The 16,027-nt window shown below is 43.5% G+C and overlaps 1 protein-coding gene across 3 annotated transcripts in view; it reads left to right on the top strand.

The window, feature by feature from the left end:
- ARHGAP22 (Rho GTPase activating protein 22) overlaps nt 1-13,860 on the top strand; it is an 83,966-nt gene extending 70,106 nt beyond the window's left edge. For all 3 annotated transcript variants that reach the window (XM_030241076.2, XM_030241075.2, XM_018910824.3), the window contains 5 exons: nt 236-368; nt 4,851-4,924; nt 5,884-6,005; nt 8,243-9,146; nt 13,133-13,860. In XM_030241076.2, the coding sequence (XP_030096936.2) occupies nt 236-368; nt 4,851-4,924; nt 5,884-6,005; nt 8,243-9,146; nt 13,133-13,361 (1,462 nt within the window). In that variant the 3' untranslated portion in view covers nt 13,362-13,860. The remainder of the gene's footprint in view (nt 1-235; nt 369-4,850; nt 4,925-5,883; nt 6,006-8,242; nt 9,147-13,132) is intronic.
- The last annotated feature ends 2,167 nt before the right edge of the window (nt 13,861-16,027 follow it).

The following is a 16,027-nucleotide window of genomic DNA, read 5'->3' as shown; positions in this document are numbered from 1 at the left end:
CATGGGCATATCCCTTCTACTGCCTGTGCTACCTGAGGTGCATTTCTGTCTTGACAGAATGGAGATCTCCCTTGTTCCCAGGCAGACCTTCCTGCCTAGTACCAATGACTAGGAAGAGCTTCCTTCCACGTGCCTATTTTGTCCCTAAGAGGGACCTTGATGCACCCCCAACAAAAGGCATCAAGCTTTGGGGTAGTGTGGGTTTCTAAATTTCCTTCCCTCTTCTCTATTGCAGCAACACAGATGTTCACACTGTGGCGTCCCTCCTGAAGCTTTACCTTCGAGAGCTGCCAGAGCCTGTCATCCCCTTTGCCAAATACGAAGACTTTCTTTCTTGTGGACAGCTGCTCTCAAAAGATGAGGGAGAGGTCAGTGATCCTTCTTATCTGCCTCCTGAGAGGATGTTCCCAAGAATCAATGTAGTACAGGTTTTTATCTCATCTCTTCAAACTTGATTTAAATTAATGAAGTCCCTGGGAACCTTTCCCTGAATTTTCCTGAAGCTGTGAATGGGGTGCTGTTATCACAGGCTGCTGCTTTAAAAAAAAAATGTCAGTCTTGTAGCCTGGTGCTTCTTTCTTCAGAGCAAAGCTCTTGTGTAGCATGAGATGCACTGGCAAAAGATGCAAGGTAGGAGGAAATCTAGGTTCCTTTCCCAGCTTTGCTGTTCACTCACTAATAAGCTGTATGGAGTCACTCCTTTTGTCTGTGTTTTCCATTTTATATATCAGAACAGTATGCTCTCCTTCCCAAAGATTTTGGTGGATGAGACATTGATCAATGCAATGAGCTTTGCATTTCCTAGAGGAAAGGCACTATGAGAAGGCAGACTATGATACTATCCTAGAATAGGGGGGAAACAATGCCGTGAATACTTAGCCAGAACCTTCTTACGATGTTCTTCTCTTTGGTTTCCAGGCAAGGGAGAGGGCTGACAAAATCTACCAAGTCTGTGGCAGTCATGGAACAGGATCCTTTGCAATATATTTGGTTGATCTGTTTCATCCATATTGTGGTTGGCTCCCTTAGCCCTCTGCAGATTGCAAAGGCACATTAGATGTGGTCTGATGTGGGTGTCACCTTCTAGGACAGAAAGTTAGAGGCTGAATAGGCTGTTACTTGTGTCTTTGCTAAAGAAGCAAAGGCCTGAGGGCTTGTAAGTTGTGGTCCACAGTTCTGTCCCTTGTCTGTGTGTGGTCTTGTCTTTGTCTCTGGCAGAATTTGTAAAAACTGTTCCTCAGTGTGAGTCTGGGGTTCACTTTCAGTTCAAGTGGCAGAAGGCTCTGTGGAGATTGCTCTTTATGATGCCCACAGGAAGATGCTTGTTTGCATGCATCAAATGGATCATACGTGGCACTGAAGGTTTTTTTATGACACTCAAATAATGTAACCTCTAGTCAACTGTGAGAAAGCAAATTTCTGGGCATGACACAGCATGTTACCACACATGGATATGTACTTGCATTCTGGACACAGCCACATCAGGGTGCCAGTGCACTAGTGCTGTATTTTAGTAGGTAGAGGTGTGTTTCTACTCCCTCCAAAACTTGCTCATTTTCTGCCTTATCCTTAGTGAACTCAGGCATCTCTGCAGGGTGCTGTGTTACAGACCCCACAGCGGTTATTTCACAAGAAAATGCAGCATTTCAAAGGCAGTGGAGCTGGTTTGATTTTGGTTGTAAGATGTGCAGACTGGGAAGTTTTGGATCCATTAAGCACTATTGCACAAGAGTAGAGACACTGCCAAATTGGGCAAACATAATTGTACATCACTGCTCAGCTTATTAGCTCTGTTGTTTGCCCGATTCTGTCTGCACAGGCTGAGCAGTTTGGGAAGAGACATCTGCGTGAGCAAGGTCAGACTCAAATGACTTGCAGGGCAGAATTCTCTAGATTAGAAAGGCAATGGGGAGCACTAGGTAGCCAAAATGGGCACTTACAGAACACAGCACTGCTCACAGCACAGAGTTGTTTTGTTAAGGTGCTGTTGTAAACATAAGCAATTTTGGTTTTGTCAGGGAAACCTGGAACCTCAACGTGGGCTGTTTACCTTTTCAGAAAGGAAGGTGGAGTGCACACAGCAGGGGTGGAGAGGCTGTACGTGCCCAGCAGCACGTGGAGTAGAAGGCAGCACAAAGTCATACCCAGCCTATGGGGCCTGACTCGCCTCCCACACGGAAAATCCCCCTGCTCACAAACGTAGTTTCACTGAAACCATGATTTTTAACACGTAATGGTAAGCAGGGAATTTGAAAATCAAACACTTTATTTTGTATAGGTATTTTGAAACAACATGTAGTTGTGCTGGTTTAATTTGAAGTACTGTTTTCTTTTCATTATTCACTTGAAAGTTTTGAATGAGACTTTTGGACTCTTAGTATAATTTCTGTTTTGTATGGCCACCCTCACCTCACACCCAAAAAACCAGAATTGCCTACGTCAAAATAGCCTTTCAGATGAATTTGTGGGACCTCATGCTGCTGCACTGGGACTATGGATAGGAATTATTGTGGTGATTATTAGTCTAGCTCCAGTACTGCCCTAAGTTTTTATTCAAATTGATTTTCATCTTCATTCTGCACCCAGCTGGTCTCTGGTGTTTGAATGCAAACAGGGCTGTAACAGAGACCTTGGCTAGTGCTGAGGTCTCCAGGTATTTCAACAGGACTACAGCATTAGAAAAGCTTTGATTCTGATCCCAACTGAGAGGAGAGTTTGAAAATTTAGAGCAAGAGGGATCTTCAACAGCCTAAAAATTCATTTGAGTCTGAGCTGACTTTACATGGTGGTATTTTAGCCTTCACTGCTGCCTGTACACTAGAGATGCACACAGCAGTTCAGTGGATTGAACACCGGTATTCATGTTTTTTTTTAAAGAGACATCTGAATTTTTTATGAACATTTAAAGTGTTGCTAGTTTTCCAGCCAAACTAGAAGCTCTGAATTGGTGCTGATCTGTTACACACATTGCATAATCCTTGGGTTTGGGATCGTTCATTGGGAAGCAGCATTTTCAAGGAGGTAAGAGTTATTTCTGCAAAATCCCATGATAAATAACAGTACAGAGTTTCATTTGCTTGCTGGGCTGCAGACACTGGCAATGATCAGTGCTGTTTGTTACTGCAGGGGTTTCAAGTTTGTCTTTTCCTCTGTGCTGTCACTGTGATGTTCCTAGGCTAAGTCTCTGCCTTCTGTTGGTCAGGCCTTGGTCAGGACAAATCTGGCAGAGCTGATACATGCTGCAGTAGGAGGGGGAGCTTTTTTTACCTGTCAGGTGTTTGTACTTCAATGAATATAAAGATACTCTCTGTGTAATACCATGCCTGAGATTCCTTGTGACAAAGCTTGAATTGTAAATTCTTAGAGCCGTTTTTCTTTCAGGTAGCATCTTTTACCTTTAGGTCATGTTTCCTGCTGTTCACAGCTGCCTAAGTTTCTGTTCCAAAGTTTTCTCCTACATCCAGTAGAGCCAATGGCATTTTAACTTGGAGCACTTGAAATACAGTGGCAAATACAATCCTGATTTTCCTATTTGAAATAAATTGGGTTACAGAGCAAAATTCAAGAGGCAATTAGGTCTGTTAGATCACCTAGTTCTGGTTCAAACTTGTCACTTGAAAGCTGATTGACCTGAACAACTGATCTAAACCTTCACATCAGTAGCAGCTGTCTTGGCTTAAAAATTTTTAGAAGTTGAAAAAAGAGGATTGAGATTTTCAGAAGAGACTGGTCTTTTAATGGTGTCTCCATGGCTGTCACCATTAAACAAACATAGTGTTTAAGCTAAGGAATTATAAAGTGGTTACTGCTTTTAAGAATTTTAAGTTTTGGGTTTTTATTAAAGAACTTTTTTTTTGTGCTGGTAGGTACAGAATAAAAAAAGTACCTGTATATTTAAGGTGATAAGGAGGAAGGCAGGACAAGGCACTGCTCTATGGATCCTTCTGACTTGTCTGAACCAGAGAAATCAGGAATATATTGCAAGAGTTTGGCCAACAGAATTCCCTCCCTAACAGTTCTTAAAAACTCAAGGAGAGTTTGAAATGAATGTTCAGCTGCACTTTTTTGGAACCATTTCCCTCTGGAATTTCTCCATCATTGGTTCACAGCTATCACTCTTCCTTAAATGTGCTTTGGTATCTGTTTTTCCACAAAACGTTTCATTGTGTCCAAAAATAAGCAAATCTCCAGGGCAACAGCAGCATTGACAGGAACAAGCAGATGATACTTGGGATTGTGGCAGGACAATAACCTCCTGAGTCAGAGGTTTTCATTAGATGATTTAAATAGCTTCGGGGGTTTAAGTCATTCCTTCAGCTGATGTGTCATCTTACATTTTAATGTAAAGACAGAAATTTTGTGAGGAAGTATGTCCCAGGTCAGAATGACTGCAAATGGAAGTACATCATTAAAAAGGAGGCAGCTGAACTGGAGTCATTTAGCTTTTTCAAGAAAATACTTTCCTCTGCTCAGCTGAGCATTTTTGCAATGTATCCATACTGCACTCAGTGCCTCTGAGTTTCAAATAGGCAAGGGCACACTGCTGGTACACTGGTACCAATGTCAGGGTGGCTTTGAAGGCTGGCAGGCGTCACTTAATGAAGACTTCTATCTCAGCAATTAAATTTACAGGAGGATTTCCACTGAGAACCGAATAGAGGTGGGACATTGGGTTTTTGGTAAGGCACAATACACTGGGTAACACCTCTTCTAAAGCAAAGCCTTTGTGTTATCATCTGTTGCTCAGCATTTGGCTGTGGAAAGAGGACTTTGCAGTCCTAAAGGAAGGTCACGTCTACTTTGCAGCATTTACATTAATAGCTCTGCTTCTTGTTTTTCCTGTCCCTCAGGGTACCCAGGAACTGGTTAAACAGGTGAAGAATTTGCCCCAAGCCAACTACAACCTCCTCAAATACATATGCAAGTAAGTGAAATTAATTAACACTTGGAAAAGTCTCTAAGTTTTGTGAGGCTGTCTTGTATGCAAATAATATACTCTGAAAGTATGAATATTCAAAACCCACCACTTAAGTGTAAGTTACAACTCCTTTAAAAAATGGGGAGGTGAACGAAGCCTGCCTGAAGGAAGTTCTTGGTTTACCCAAGAGGATCAGCCAAGCAAATTGCGGCCACCTGCAGCCCTGGCAGCAGGCATGAAGGATACTAATACTTAATATTTATTTCAGAAGCACCTACAGATCACTAAAGGTAGACACTTATTCCAGATACTGCACATTTGGAAGATTTATGACACAAGCTGAGTAGCAGATGCAGCCAGAATAGCCAGGCTGGCATTTGCTTTGGTTTGGAAGTGGGGTTAGTAGTGGCTTCCTCTTGGATTTCCAGGGACCCCACAGCCTTGTCTCCTTTCACCTCTGCTGATTTTCCCAGTTTTTGGGCTGCCTCTTTATTTGGGGATTGGAAGGAGATGATTTTTGAGGACTACTTCCAACTCCAACCATTCTATGGTTCTGTGATCTGTATTTTGTTGGATTCAAGCCAAGCCACAAAGCTCTTTCCACAGGCTGCTAGTTCTTGGAGAAGGAGATGACTTATTATTTCTCTTATATCTGTAAGTGAAAATTCATCTGTAAGTGAAAAGTCAACCCATGTAAATTGAGAATTCCAATAAAGATGCAAAAATCTGTCCTTTCAGACTCAGTAGTAGGCTGGGTCACTGCTAGGTGGGTACTTCTGGCAGAAAACATCCTCTCTTCTCTGGGAGGGATCTGGGGTTACACTGAATATCTAAGCTGCAGTAGTTCCTCAAATCATTGCAGGTGTTAGGGTTGTATGAAAACAGGACAAAACTGAGTGCTTTTAGTCTGAGAAGTGACTTATGAATTCCCTCTTCCTTTGATTTTTCTGGGGGGTTTTTTCAAGGTTCCTTGATGAAGTTCAGGCTCATTCCAGCATTAACAAGATGAGTGTCCAGAACCTGGCTACAGTATTTGGACCAAACATTCTGCGGCCCAAAATGGAGGATCCAGTGACCATGATGGAAGGTAGGTGCTGTTCTGGGGGATGGCACAGCAGCTGTGCTTTGGAGCTGTAAGTGAAAGCCATACACTCCTTGGTACCTGTATCAGTTGCCTGCACAGTCAGAGCAAGCCAAGCCATCCCTTTCCTCAGGGCCTGTGAGGGGTGTTCCAGTTGGCATCTTATCCCACTCACCAACTGGACTGGGAGTGTCTCTCCTCTCCAGCACGTGGAGATGCCTCCATGCTCCTGAAACTCTTTCTGAGCCTTCTGCTAAAATGAAAGCTCAGCTGTTTTATCAGGAGGACTGTGCTTAAGTACCAAACTGCAATCATTTAGTATTGGTGCATTTCAGTGCTCCCTGTAGAGAACATGCAAGCCATGAGGAGAGGACTGTAGTTCTGTCTGTGCCACAGTAGCTACAACTTAGAAGTGTCTTAGAAGTGTTGTCTTCTAAGGAGAGTGTATGGATCAGAATAAAAAAAAAGAAAAAAGTTGAAAATCAGTTAATTTTTGGCTGTAAAAAATCTGAAGCTTTAAAATTATTTGCTTCCATATGAATCAGGCAGGCTGATGTTAGGGCTGGGATACAGCTCTTCTCCCATGTTGCACTGAAACACAGCTACTGTGGTGCAAGTTTTAGCGAGGTTTTTGCATTCCGTTTCGTAGGATTTTGACAAGCCTGCAAAAAGTATTGATTAATTAATTAGGCACAGATGGAGATGCTGTGCCCAGGATGCCTGAGCTTGGCTCTGGTTCTGCTCCCTCGGTGCAGGGGACAGCTGACATGGTATTATGTGTGATGCAAATCCTTCACAGAAGGTCAGTGCTGTCACCCCTCAGCAGCAGCAGCACCTTGAGCTCTTCACAGGTCATGTGCAGATGTGTCTCCCACGACGGCAGCTCACTGTAAGACAGCAGGACAACTTCAGAGCATGACCTGATTTTATGATTTTATAGTAGTTCAGGGACTGAAAGCCTAACTCAGAGATGTGGGCCTTATTATTAAGGGTACATTAGATACCTTCCCCAGGCTGTGCCCAAGGTGCAAATATCGGGGAGGAGCAGGGAGTGCAGGAGCAGTGCTGCTTGTTCAATGGCCAAGGTGGGGACAGCTGTAAGCAGCCTGTGTGCGATGCTGGGACTTCCCCTAGTGGCCACCGGGCCAGCGCTGGTAGGGCTCTCACAGCCTTGGCAGCAGCGTGCTCCCTGCTTAGCTGGCACAGGGGTCGAGTTTGGGCTCAGATCAGCTCAGGCATTTCATTCTGCAGCTCGTCCGATGGCAGAGGTGCCTGTACTGTGTGGAGGTGCACATGTGCAGGTGCTGGGGTCTCTCCTCATCATCGTACAAAAACACTCCAGTGATCTGACCAGAATTCTGTATTGCCACAGGTCTGACCTGTAAAAAATTGGGATATGTAGGCTGGATTTTTAGACTTAATAATTATAGCAGGATTGGCAATGTTTTTATTTTAGTTGAGAATTTAGTTGAGGTTGGTTAGATAAAAGTAACAGAAGTGGAAAAACTCCTGTTTTTTTTTTAGCTTCAGGGTAGTCTGAGTCTCCTAAATGAACTGATACTGAGATCTTAACAAAAAGCACTCTAATTGTGTCTCTCCTCAAATTTAACCCATGCATTTCAAATAGAAATACCTGAAGTTTGACAGCTAAAGAGTTAGGAATGCCCTTATCTTCAGGACATTTAGTTCTCTTCCTTCTATTCACAGACATAAAATAGAAGTGGTAGGTGAGCTAAGTACATCTTGCTTTTAGGTCAAAAACTCATCAATATAATCAAGCTCTTGCCTTGAGCCCCGAATATGTTTGCCTTATTCTCTTTCAGGCAATATTTAAAAATAGAATTGCTTACTCACCCTTCTAAAGGTTTTCCTCTTTTGTAGGAAGGGATTTATATTAGGTTTGGTAAGAGGTGTTCTCTATTAGTTCATAATGGTCTGCTCCACTCCTGGAAGACAGTGGCAGCACATTTCTGTGGATTTAAATAACTGCGAGCACTTTCTGCACTTGCTGTAAACCCTCTGCAAGTGCATGCATAATGCAGATGTCATACTTCCTACAACTTTCTCTAGACACTGAGTACAGCAGAAGGCCTGAGCTGAAATTTGTAGTTTTTCAATAAGAATAGTTCTGGGCCTGCTCAGACCAAGAAACTGGGTGCAGCCTAGTCACGCCAACAGGCTGGGGTGAGTCGCAGAGGTCTTTCATGTCTGCTCACCTGCTTGTCTTTGTTGTCCATCCACAGGCACCTCGCTGGTTCAGCACCTGATGACAGTGCTGATAAGCGAGCAGGGGAGGATCTTTGCTGTTCCTCAGGCGGATGTGCCAGGGAGCCAGCTGGAAATCAGACCAATGCGCCAGCGCAGCACCGTGGAGTGGATCTCCGAGGAGGACGGGGAGGACAGCAGGTCACAGAACAGCGCTGCCAGCCCCACTGATTTGCCTTCTGGCAATGCTGTGGCTCTGGAAGCCACTCCAGGACCTGCAGTGAAAATCACTCCTCCAGAGCACAGTGGCAAATCGACCCAGCCTGCCACGAGCCCCAGTAAAAGAGTGCAGACGCTGCCTCCATGGAAATATTCCTTCCGCCAGCAGGGAGCACGGTCTGTGAGCCCAAAGCTGGGCAGCTCATCCTTGGATATCCCCAACCTCTCCTCCAGTGGGAACTGGTTGATGAACGGCCTGTACTCCCTCCGAGGCCATCGCCGGACAGCCTCTGGGGAACGAGTGAAAGACTCTTGTTCCTCCCAGAGACTCTCCACTTATGACAATGTCCCCTCATCCAGCCTGTCCCTCAGCACACACAGCATGGCCAGCACCACCTGGTCTACATCATCCTGTGAGATCTCCGTGATGGACTCGGTGAGCAGCTGCCCAGCCTGCCGGGCCAGTGACTCTTCTGCTTTGAGCTCCCTAAAAACCGAGTGGGTAACTCAGGGCTCGCTGTCCCCGAGCGAGGGCAAGACTGCAGATCTGGAGAACAGCATGGACAGGTTTGAAGCCTGCAGCAGCAGCAGCAGTGAACAGAGTGACCCGGCTGCAGCTTCCCGAGACTCTGTCCAATGCTCCAGGGCCTTACAGAGCTTGGTGGTGGAGCTAAAGACAGAGCTGAGCAAACAGAGGACTGAGTATGAGACTAGTATCAAAAGGTAATGTCATCTGCAGGGGGCACAAGGAAGTCATCTGTCAACATTCTCCCCTGTCTGAACATGGGTGTGGGCTGCCAAGGGCACCAGGTTCTCAGCCCTGAAGTTTAGGGTTGGTTGACAGCAGATTTGGTTCTACTTTCTCCTTGATACTCTCTGAATCCAACTTTTCTTTCTCTGTTCTAAGAGAGTATCAGAAAGAAAACAAAGGGGGATTTCTGTTACACAGGGAAATCCAATACTTAATAGTCTGTGTGTTCACTGTAAATGAGAACTGCACAGGTAAGGCCAAAGTCTGCTCTTTGTGTCCTCAGAGAAATAGCAAAGCAAACATCTTGCAGAGAGGAATTGGGACCCAGGATGGTCAGGCCTCAACAAGAATGATGAGTCTGAAGCTGAGGGCTGCTTCTTCTTTTCCCAACACCAGCATTCTTGAGGAAACTGCACTTGATTATTTTCCACAGATTTTTTTGGGATGGTGGTATTGGGACTGCATCTCAGCTATAATGTTTTCAGCAGCCCTTTTGTGCCGAACTTCTAGAAACCTCACTCTTGGTATCTGATGTAGAAGAGCGGTCCTTGGCTGATGGGGCAGCCTAGCTTGGAGGAGCAGTGTGAACCGTGTCATTTACCAGCTGATGTTTCCTTTCACAATTGCTGGTGCTGTACTTCCCATCTGAGCTCAGCAAAATTCCTTTCAGCTTTCAGGAGAGCTGTGCATAGGGCTGGGGCTGTAGGAAGTATTAATAACAAGGGAGTCATTAATTTGTGTATGTTAGGTTTTATGAGTGTATGTCATAATAGAAAGACTTTCAGGAAATCATTCAGGGGAAATAGGCACATGAAATATTGATGCTTAAAGGAATTAGATTTATTTTAATATACAGCCATGTGCAAAATTGCACACCATATTCTAATACATGCTGCTCTGCAGCACCAGTACTCTGCACTGAAGAAGGGCTGTAGTCCCATTTCTTACAAAAATTTGAGTTCTCAGGTTTTGGTTTTTTTTTTTTTTTTTTTTTTTGTTAAGGTGTTACTGTTACACTCCTTCAAATATTAAAACACAGACTGGAAATTGAGTTATGAAAATGCTGTCAGTCTCCCAAACAAGGTATCAAAAGCATGTAAGACTGTTGGGATTGTGTAGCACAGCTTTAGGCTGCCTTTTTTGGCACTTTTTTCTTGTTAAGGTAGTTTCTCAGAAATGTATCTTACCTGTGATCTCTTCCCATGGGCCAGTTGTTAAGGTCGGAATTCCTCTTGCTATCTTCCTGCTTTATTTTATGATTTCCTCTTGTGGTGGCTTGCCAGCCTCTTCTGCATTTCTGCCTCTTACACTATGCTGCCTTGGTGTGTGGAGCTGGAAGGAGAATCAGGCTGTGCAGCAGCTCCAGTTCCCACCTAACATCCCCAAGTGGGAGAAAAGCCCCACCTGTTGTGTTCAAGGTGTAAGAGCTCATGAAACACCAGCAGTTGCCAGCATGGGATGTTGGGAAGGGTCTGTGAATGAGGCTGGAAGTTCAGGGCTTGCATGGTTTGTTTATTTTTGATGCCCTGCTGATACAGAATGGGAGGGAGGTGAGGGTTATGTGCCTTACATTTAATTGTGCAGGGCTGCTGCCCTGGCAAGCCTGTTGCAGGGATACAGAGTAATAAACAGAAATACCAGGCTGCGGAACCTGGAAATGTGTAGCTGCACATTCTTGCCTGCTGCCTGGGGGAAGAGATGGTTTTCCACGTTTTATCAGTAAAACTGTTCCAATGGGGCCTTAAGCTGCTGACAGCAGGAGCATCCAGGAAGACCTGTTCTCCATTCCAGCTGTTGAGCTGCTTCAACTCCAACACCTGCCTTTCCCCTGCAGCTGGACCGGACAGAGAGCACTGTGGCTCCAGGGGAGGGCTCTAAATTGGCCAGGTCTCACAGGGCAAAGTAGCTGAGAGGAAAATGCCTAATGAACTAAAGAGTTTCATAAAACCAGGCAAGGTGCAATCATTGCCTTTTTGTACTGAACAGGATGACTTCAGCTGTTTGGGCCTACAGCCTGAAGGACTGTGCTGTCAAGTCTAAGAATTTAAAGCCAAGTTTTTCAGCTCTCAAAAATTTTGCAATGTTTTTACTGCATCTGCAGCAATTTATAGGTGCAAAAGTATGCTCCTTTTCAGACTGCATGGAAGGCTGCTTCTATGAAAAGACAGGAGATAACTAGCAAAGAAGGGAGGTTGCTTAGCGCAAAAGATTTAGGCTGCCTCACCAGCTTTATTTTATTGAAGATAATTTAGTCCCCTGAAATTGTACATGTGCTTGTGTGGTTTGCAGAACTGTGTGTATCTAGCAGGACACGTTTTAATGAAAGAATATGAGCTTTTTTCTTGGCATGTACATAAGTGAAGGGAAAGCAGAGTGAGTACCTGCCTGGGGCACAGGTAAGGAACACTTGCTGATGGAAAAGCTGTTATTTCTCATCAACTGCCCATTTTCTCGCTCTTAGTCAGAGGGAGGCAGGTTTTATTGCCTTTCTGTAACCACTCTGTTCCCAAGCATTTCTCCCTCAAGGCTAATATAATTACCAGACATTCTGTTGAGTTTCAGTAATTCATGTTTACCACCAGGCACTCTTAAGAAAGTGTAAGCATTTGGAGTAGACTGTTATGAATGTAGAAATGCTGTAAGCACTGCGACCCTGTGGAATTCAGTCCTGAATTAGCAGTTCAGGCTGCGGCAGTTGACCCCTAAACTTAGTGGTAGAAAATGTAACTGGCAGCTCAGAGGTGTTACGTGTGTGTGGGGAAGCATCCCACCTTCAGAAGTGTCATATTCCAGCTGACACTGGCTGGACATAAAGGTCTGCCTTCATCCACAGGGGCTGCTTTTTGCTGGGCTTGTGAAAATTGTGACAATAATCAAAGTGCCATCTTTAGCAGTATGTAAGGGAACAGAAAGGAAACGTTTAAGGTGATGCATTGGCCCTTAGTCATGAAGTGGAATTCAGACCTCTCTGGGACTGCCCAAGTCCCTCTTTTTTTCATTTTTGTTTCGTTATGAAGCAGTAGTGTGGCCTTCTTGATAATCAGTAACCCTGATTAAAGAGAACCTGTTCACAGTTCCACTGGGATGCCACACCCCAGCTTCAAAGTTGAGTATTGGACTGATCAAGGAGAGGTTGGGGTGGTTTTGTGTTGGAAATTATTTTAAAGGGTCATCTTTACTTTATTTAAAGGATGGCCACTTTCATTGTAAAAGTCTCATTTTTAAATTCATATTCTAGTAATCAGTAATTCCTATTGGAAAATATTCCTTCCTCAGTATTAATGCCACTACTTGGTCTTGTGATTGGAAAACACAAGGGGGAGAACAGCAAGTGCTGTGCTTCATTGAAATCAGAAAACCATGAACTTTGTTCTTTGACCTCCTGAGTGAAAAGCTCTGAATTTTGCTATAGAACTGTGTGCTCAGATACATTTAAGAACTGTTCTTCTGATTCTTCCTCATACGAAAGACTGGGTTTCATAAAATCTTGTACCCCACCACCTTGTCAGTGATAAACTTTACAGAAAACAGCATCATATGGCTGCTGAGGGAAGACTGTGACCTCATTCCTATCTGATCCCTAAGGATGTTCCTCTGTACTGGATATCCATATAGGGAAACACAGTATCCCTATATGGATAAAGATTATTTTGGGATTATATACTTGAATTCTGCCTAAGTGAGGGGTTAAGGAGTTAATCAATCTCCTTAGGCAGGCAGTCTGGTGCTGGAAAGTAAGCATTGTTTTCTAAGATTTTAGCATTTTTCTCAATATGTAAATAAAGGAAGCCCTGCCCTAAATTGAACAGTAATGATATAGCATTTAGTTCTCTCCTTTAAAACTTCCTCTTAGAATATGTTAAATTTAAGTTGTTCCTCTTAGTTTTTATAGCTATCCAAGCTGTATTTATCCAGCCACTTTAAAAAGCCTTTTTCTTTCTTCTCTGTTGGTTTTAAGAATTGAAGAAACAAGTGCAGACCTGAGGAACCAAGTGGTTAGGTTAGAAGAAGAACTGGACCAAGAACGAAAGAAATACACAATGCTGGAGATAAAGCTGAGGAATTCTGAACGTGCTCGTGAAGATGCAGAGAAGAGAAATTACCTCCTGCAGAAGGAAATGGAAGAATTTTTTTCAACATTAGGATGTTTAACTGTTGGGAGTCAAAGTGCTAAAGTCCCCAAGTAGAACAAGTATAGAAAATCCTGTTCCTGACAAAATGAGTGAAAATGCTTCTTTTGTTCTGAGATACATGAGATTACTCATGTATCATGAGTAATTCTATAGTGATTGTGCTCTAAGTGACACTTGCCCTGTTGTCTTTACATGTGCTATAGTATTTGGGCCAACTGGGAAAGACTGCTGACCATAAAGCTTGAAAATTTAGTGTCAGATTGCCAAGAAAGAGTGGGTTCCCTCTGTATCCACAGAACAATAAGATACTCTTCTCCAGAGTGTCCTGCTGCCATCTTTGGACTCAGCTGCACCATCCTTTCGCTGGCCCAAGGAGAGTGGAAGGTCCTGCAGGGTGGGTGGATGGCCAGAACCAACAGACAAGCTGAGCCTGGAGCTGAGGAATTCCCACTCTTGTGCTTGGGAAGGTGGCAGTTCCAGCCAGGACATTTGCCAGGCGGATTTAATGAGGTGGCTTTTGCCCCACTCTCTCCATAAAGTTTGTTCAAATTTCTCTTTCCTAGAGTGCTATTATTTTATGAAGATATTGTGAAAACAAGTCTGCAAACATGCTGAAGATACCAAAATCTTGACAATTCACTAAAATTGTCCATTACCCACCCAATGGTTTCCGTGTTTCGCAAAAATGCAGCTTTAAATTAAACTGTGATTAATAATCAGATTGGCTACACAAACTCTGTGGAACTTTAAATATGCACATTTTGCCTTAGGTATCTGAAGGTTTTCTGAGCCAAAAATAGAGCAGTATTAGCTGCAAGAAAAAAAAAAATCTCCTGAGTCGATATAGGTATTAAGGCAGAAGATGGAAGATTCTTATCATCAAAACACAGCCAAACTTTAATAGCAAAACTTATGGTAAGAGGAATTAGTGCAATTGGGGAGGGGGTTGTCAGGGTGGTAAAGGGAGGAGGGTGGGGATCTATCTTTAGCCTTTCCTGCACAATGTACACTTCCCTCCCTTGTAACATTTCTCATTACACCAGCTGATATTTTTGTTGTTAGTTCTTACAGGGAGATGAGGGGACAGGAAGAATACTGCAAACAACCCATCATCCCAAGTTCCTTACTTCTGCTAAGAAAAAATCATTAGAATGAAGCTGCAAGTTCTGGTAATCTGCTGCTGGGGCTGACTTCCCTTCCAAATGATTTCAAGAAGTCTGCATAGCATTTTTAACACCCTGAGCAGTGCAGAGCCTGCACACAGAAAACTGTTTCACCTGATTCAGCTTGAATTTCACCTGCGAGCCCAGCACCGTTCACTTTGTCTTGGCACTCCATCTTTGACATCCTGAGGTTGCTTGGGAGTCTCTAAGGAGAAAGAATTTTAACAAAAAGTGCCATAACAACAGGAACTGGCTAAAGGGAAAATATGGACTGTAATGGAGAAGATTGCTTTATTTTAAGTATTTTGAAAAAGTGCCCTGAATCTTATTTCTTACTGGAGAAGACTATGCCTGGCTGTCTGGAAATAACCTTAGAATGGGTTTTTTACATTCCAGGAGATAGTCAATACTGAAAGATATACTTTCTCCTCAGCATCTTACAGATATCCTGGTATTTCAGTATTTAAAACATCCAGGTATTAACTTGTTTCTACTGCACTGTACCACTTCTCCTTCTTATAGAAATGTAAAAAATGTAAACCATTTAAAGTGAGCAAAAAGCAGAATTTTACCTCATCTTTCCTGGATAAGAAATGTCAAGCAAGGTGATTGATACAGTAAGTTATGTGGATTGGTTCATTCAGTTATTTCAAAACCTTTTTCCTACTTCCCAGGCTCTGCAGTTGCCCTGCATTCCTTACTGCCCCAGCAGGAGGCAGGTACCTGCATGTTCAGCTGCAGCTGTCTGCCACCTGCAGGCGTGAGCATCTTCTTTTCCCACCTCTGCCTTGAATTCATTACCAATGGTCACAAGTTATACTTTAAGGAATAAGATGGCCATTTAGAACAGCAGCATAACCAGATGCATAATGTGAGAGAGAAGCAGTAACAGTGACTGAGCTGGAAGAGCAAGCAGTGTGGCAGGGAGCTGGATGTACGAGATCAGTCATCAGAAAATAAACCTTATTATTGGAGGGTGGTTTAATGGCTGTAAGTAGAATACCAGGATAGAAAACAACATTCAATCCCCGTACTAGTAGCAAGCAGGGCATTTTAATGTCTTCTTTTATTTCTACCCAAACATAGAAGCCTTTCACTGTATCCATCCTGACAGCCCACATCTCCCTTACATTAGTTATATTGCATTATCTCCTGCATGTCTCCAGTGCAGACTGCTCCCTTTAGTTCACACTACAAACTCAAGAGTTAACCAGCAGTCCTGGTCACTGCTTGTCTGGTGTTTCTGGTGTTTAGTCTCCCAGTCAGCAGGGCTCAGTTCTTAAGTATTTAATCTTAGGTAACTGCTAATAAACCCACCTCTCCCAAACTTGCAGATCCAGGATAGGATCATGAGATCTGTAACACTGCATAATGTGGTATTCAAAATAAAAGTCTTTTTAATATACAAAGAAACTCTATGCACTCAAAATGAGGAGTGATACAAACCAGTTCCAGACTGGCTGTTGTGCTCCAGCAACATCTATGGCTCTTGTTCATGAGGAGTAAATTTCAGCTGCTTTTGAAGATGAGCCACTGCAGTAAATAAACCTGGCAAGA

This window comes from Serinus canaria, chromosome 6, assembly GCF_022539315.1.
Source record: "Serinus canaria isolate serCan28SL12 chromosome 6, serCan2020, whole genome shotgun sequence".
NCBI lineage: Eukaryota > Metazoa > Chordata > Aves > Passeriformes > Fringillidae > Serinus > Serinus canaria.
This window is presented reverse-complemented; position numbering and strand designations above follow the sequence as displayed.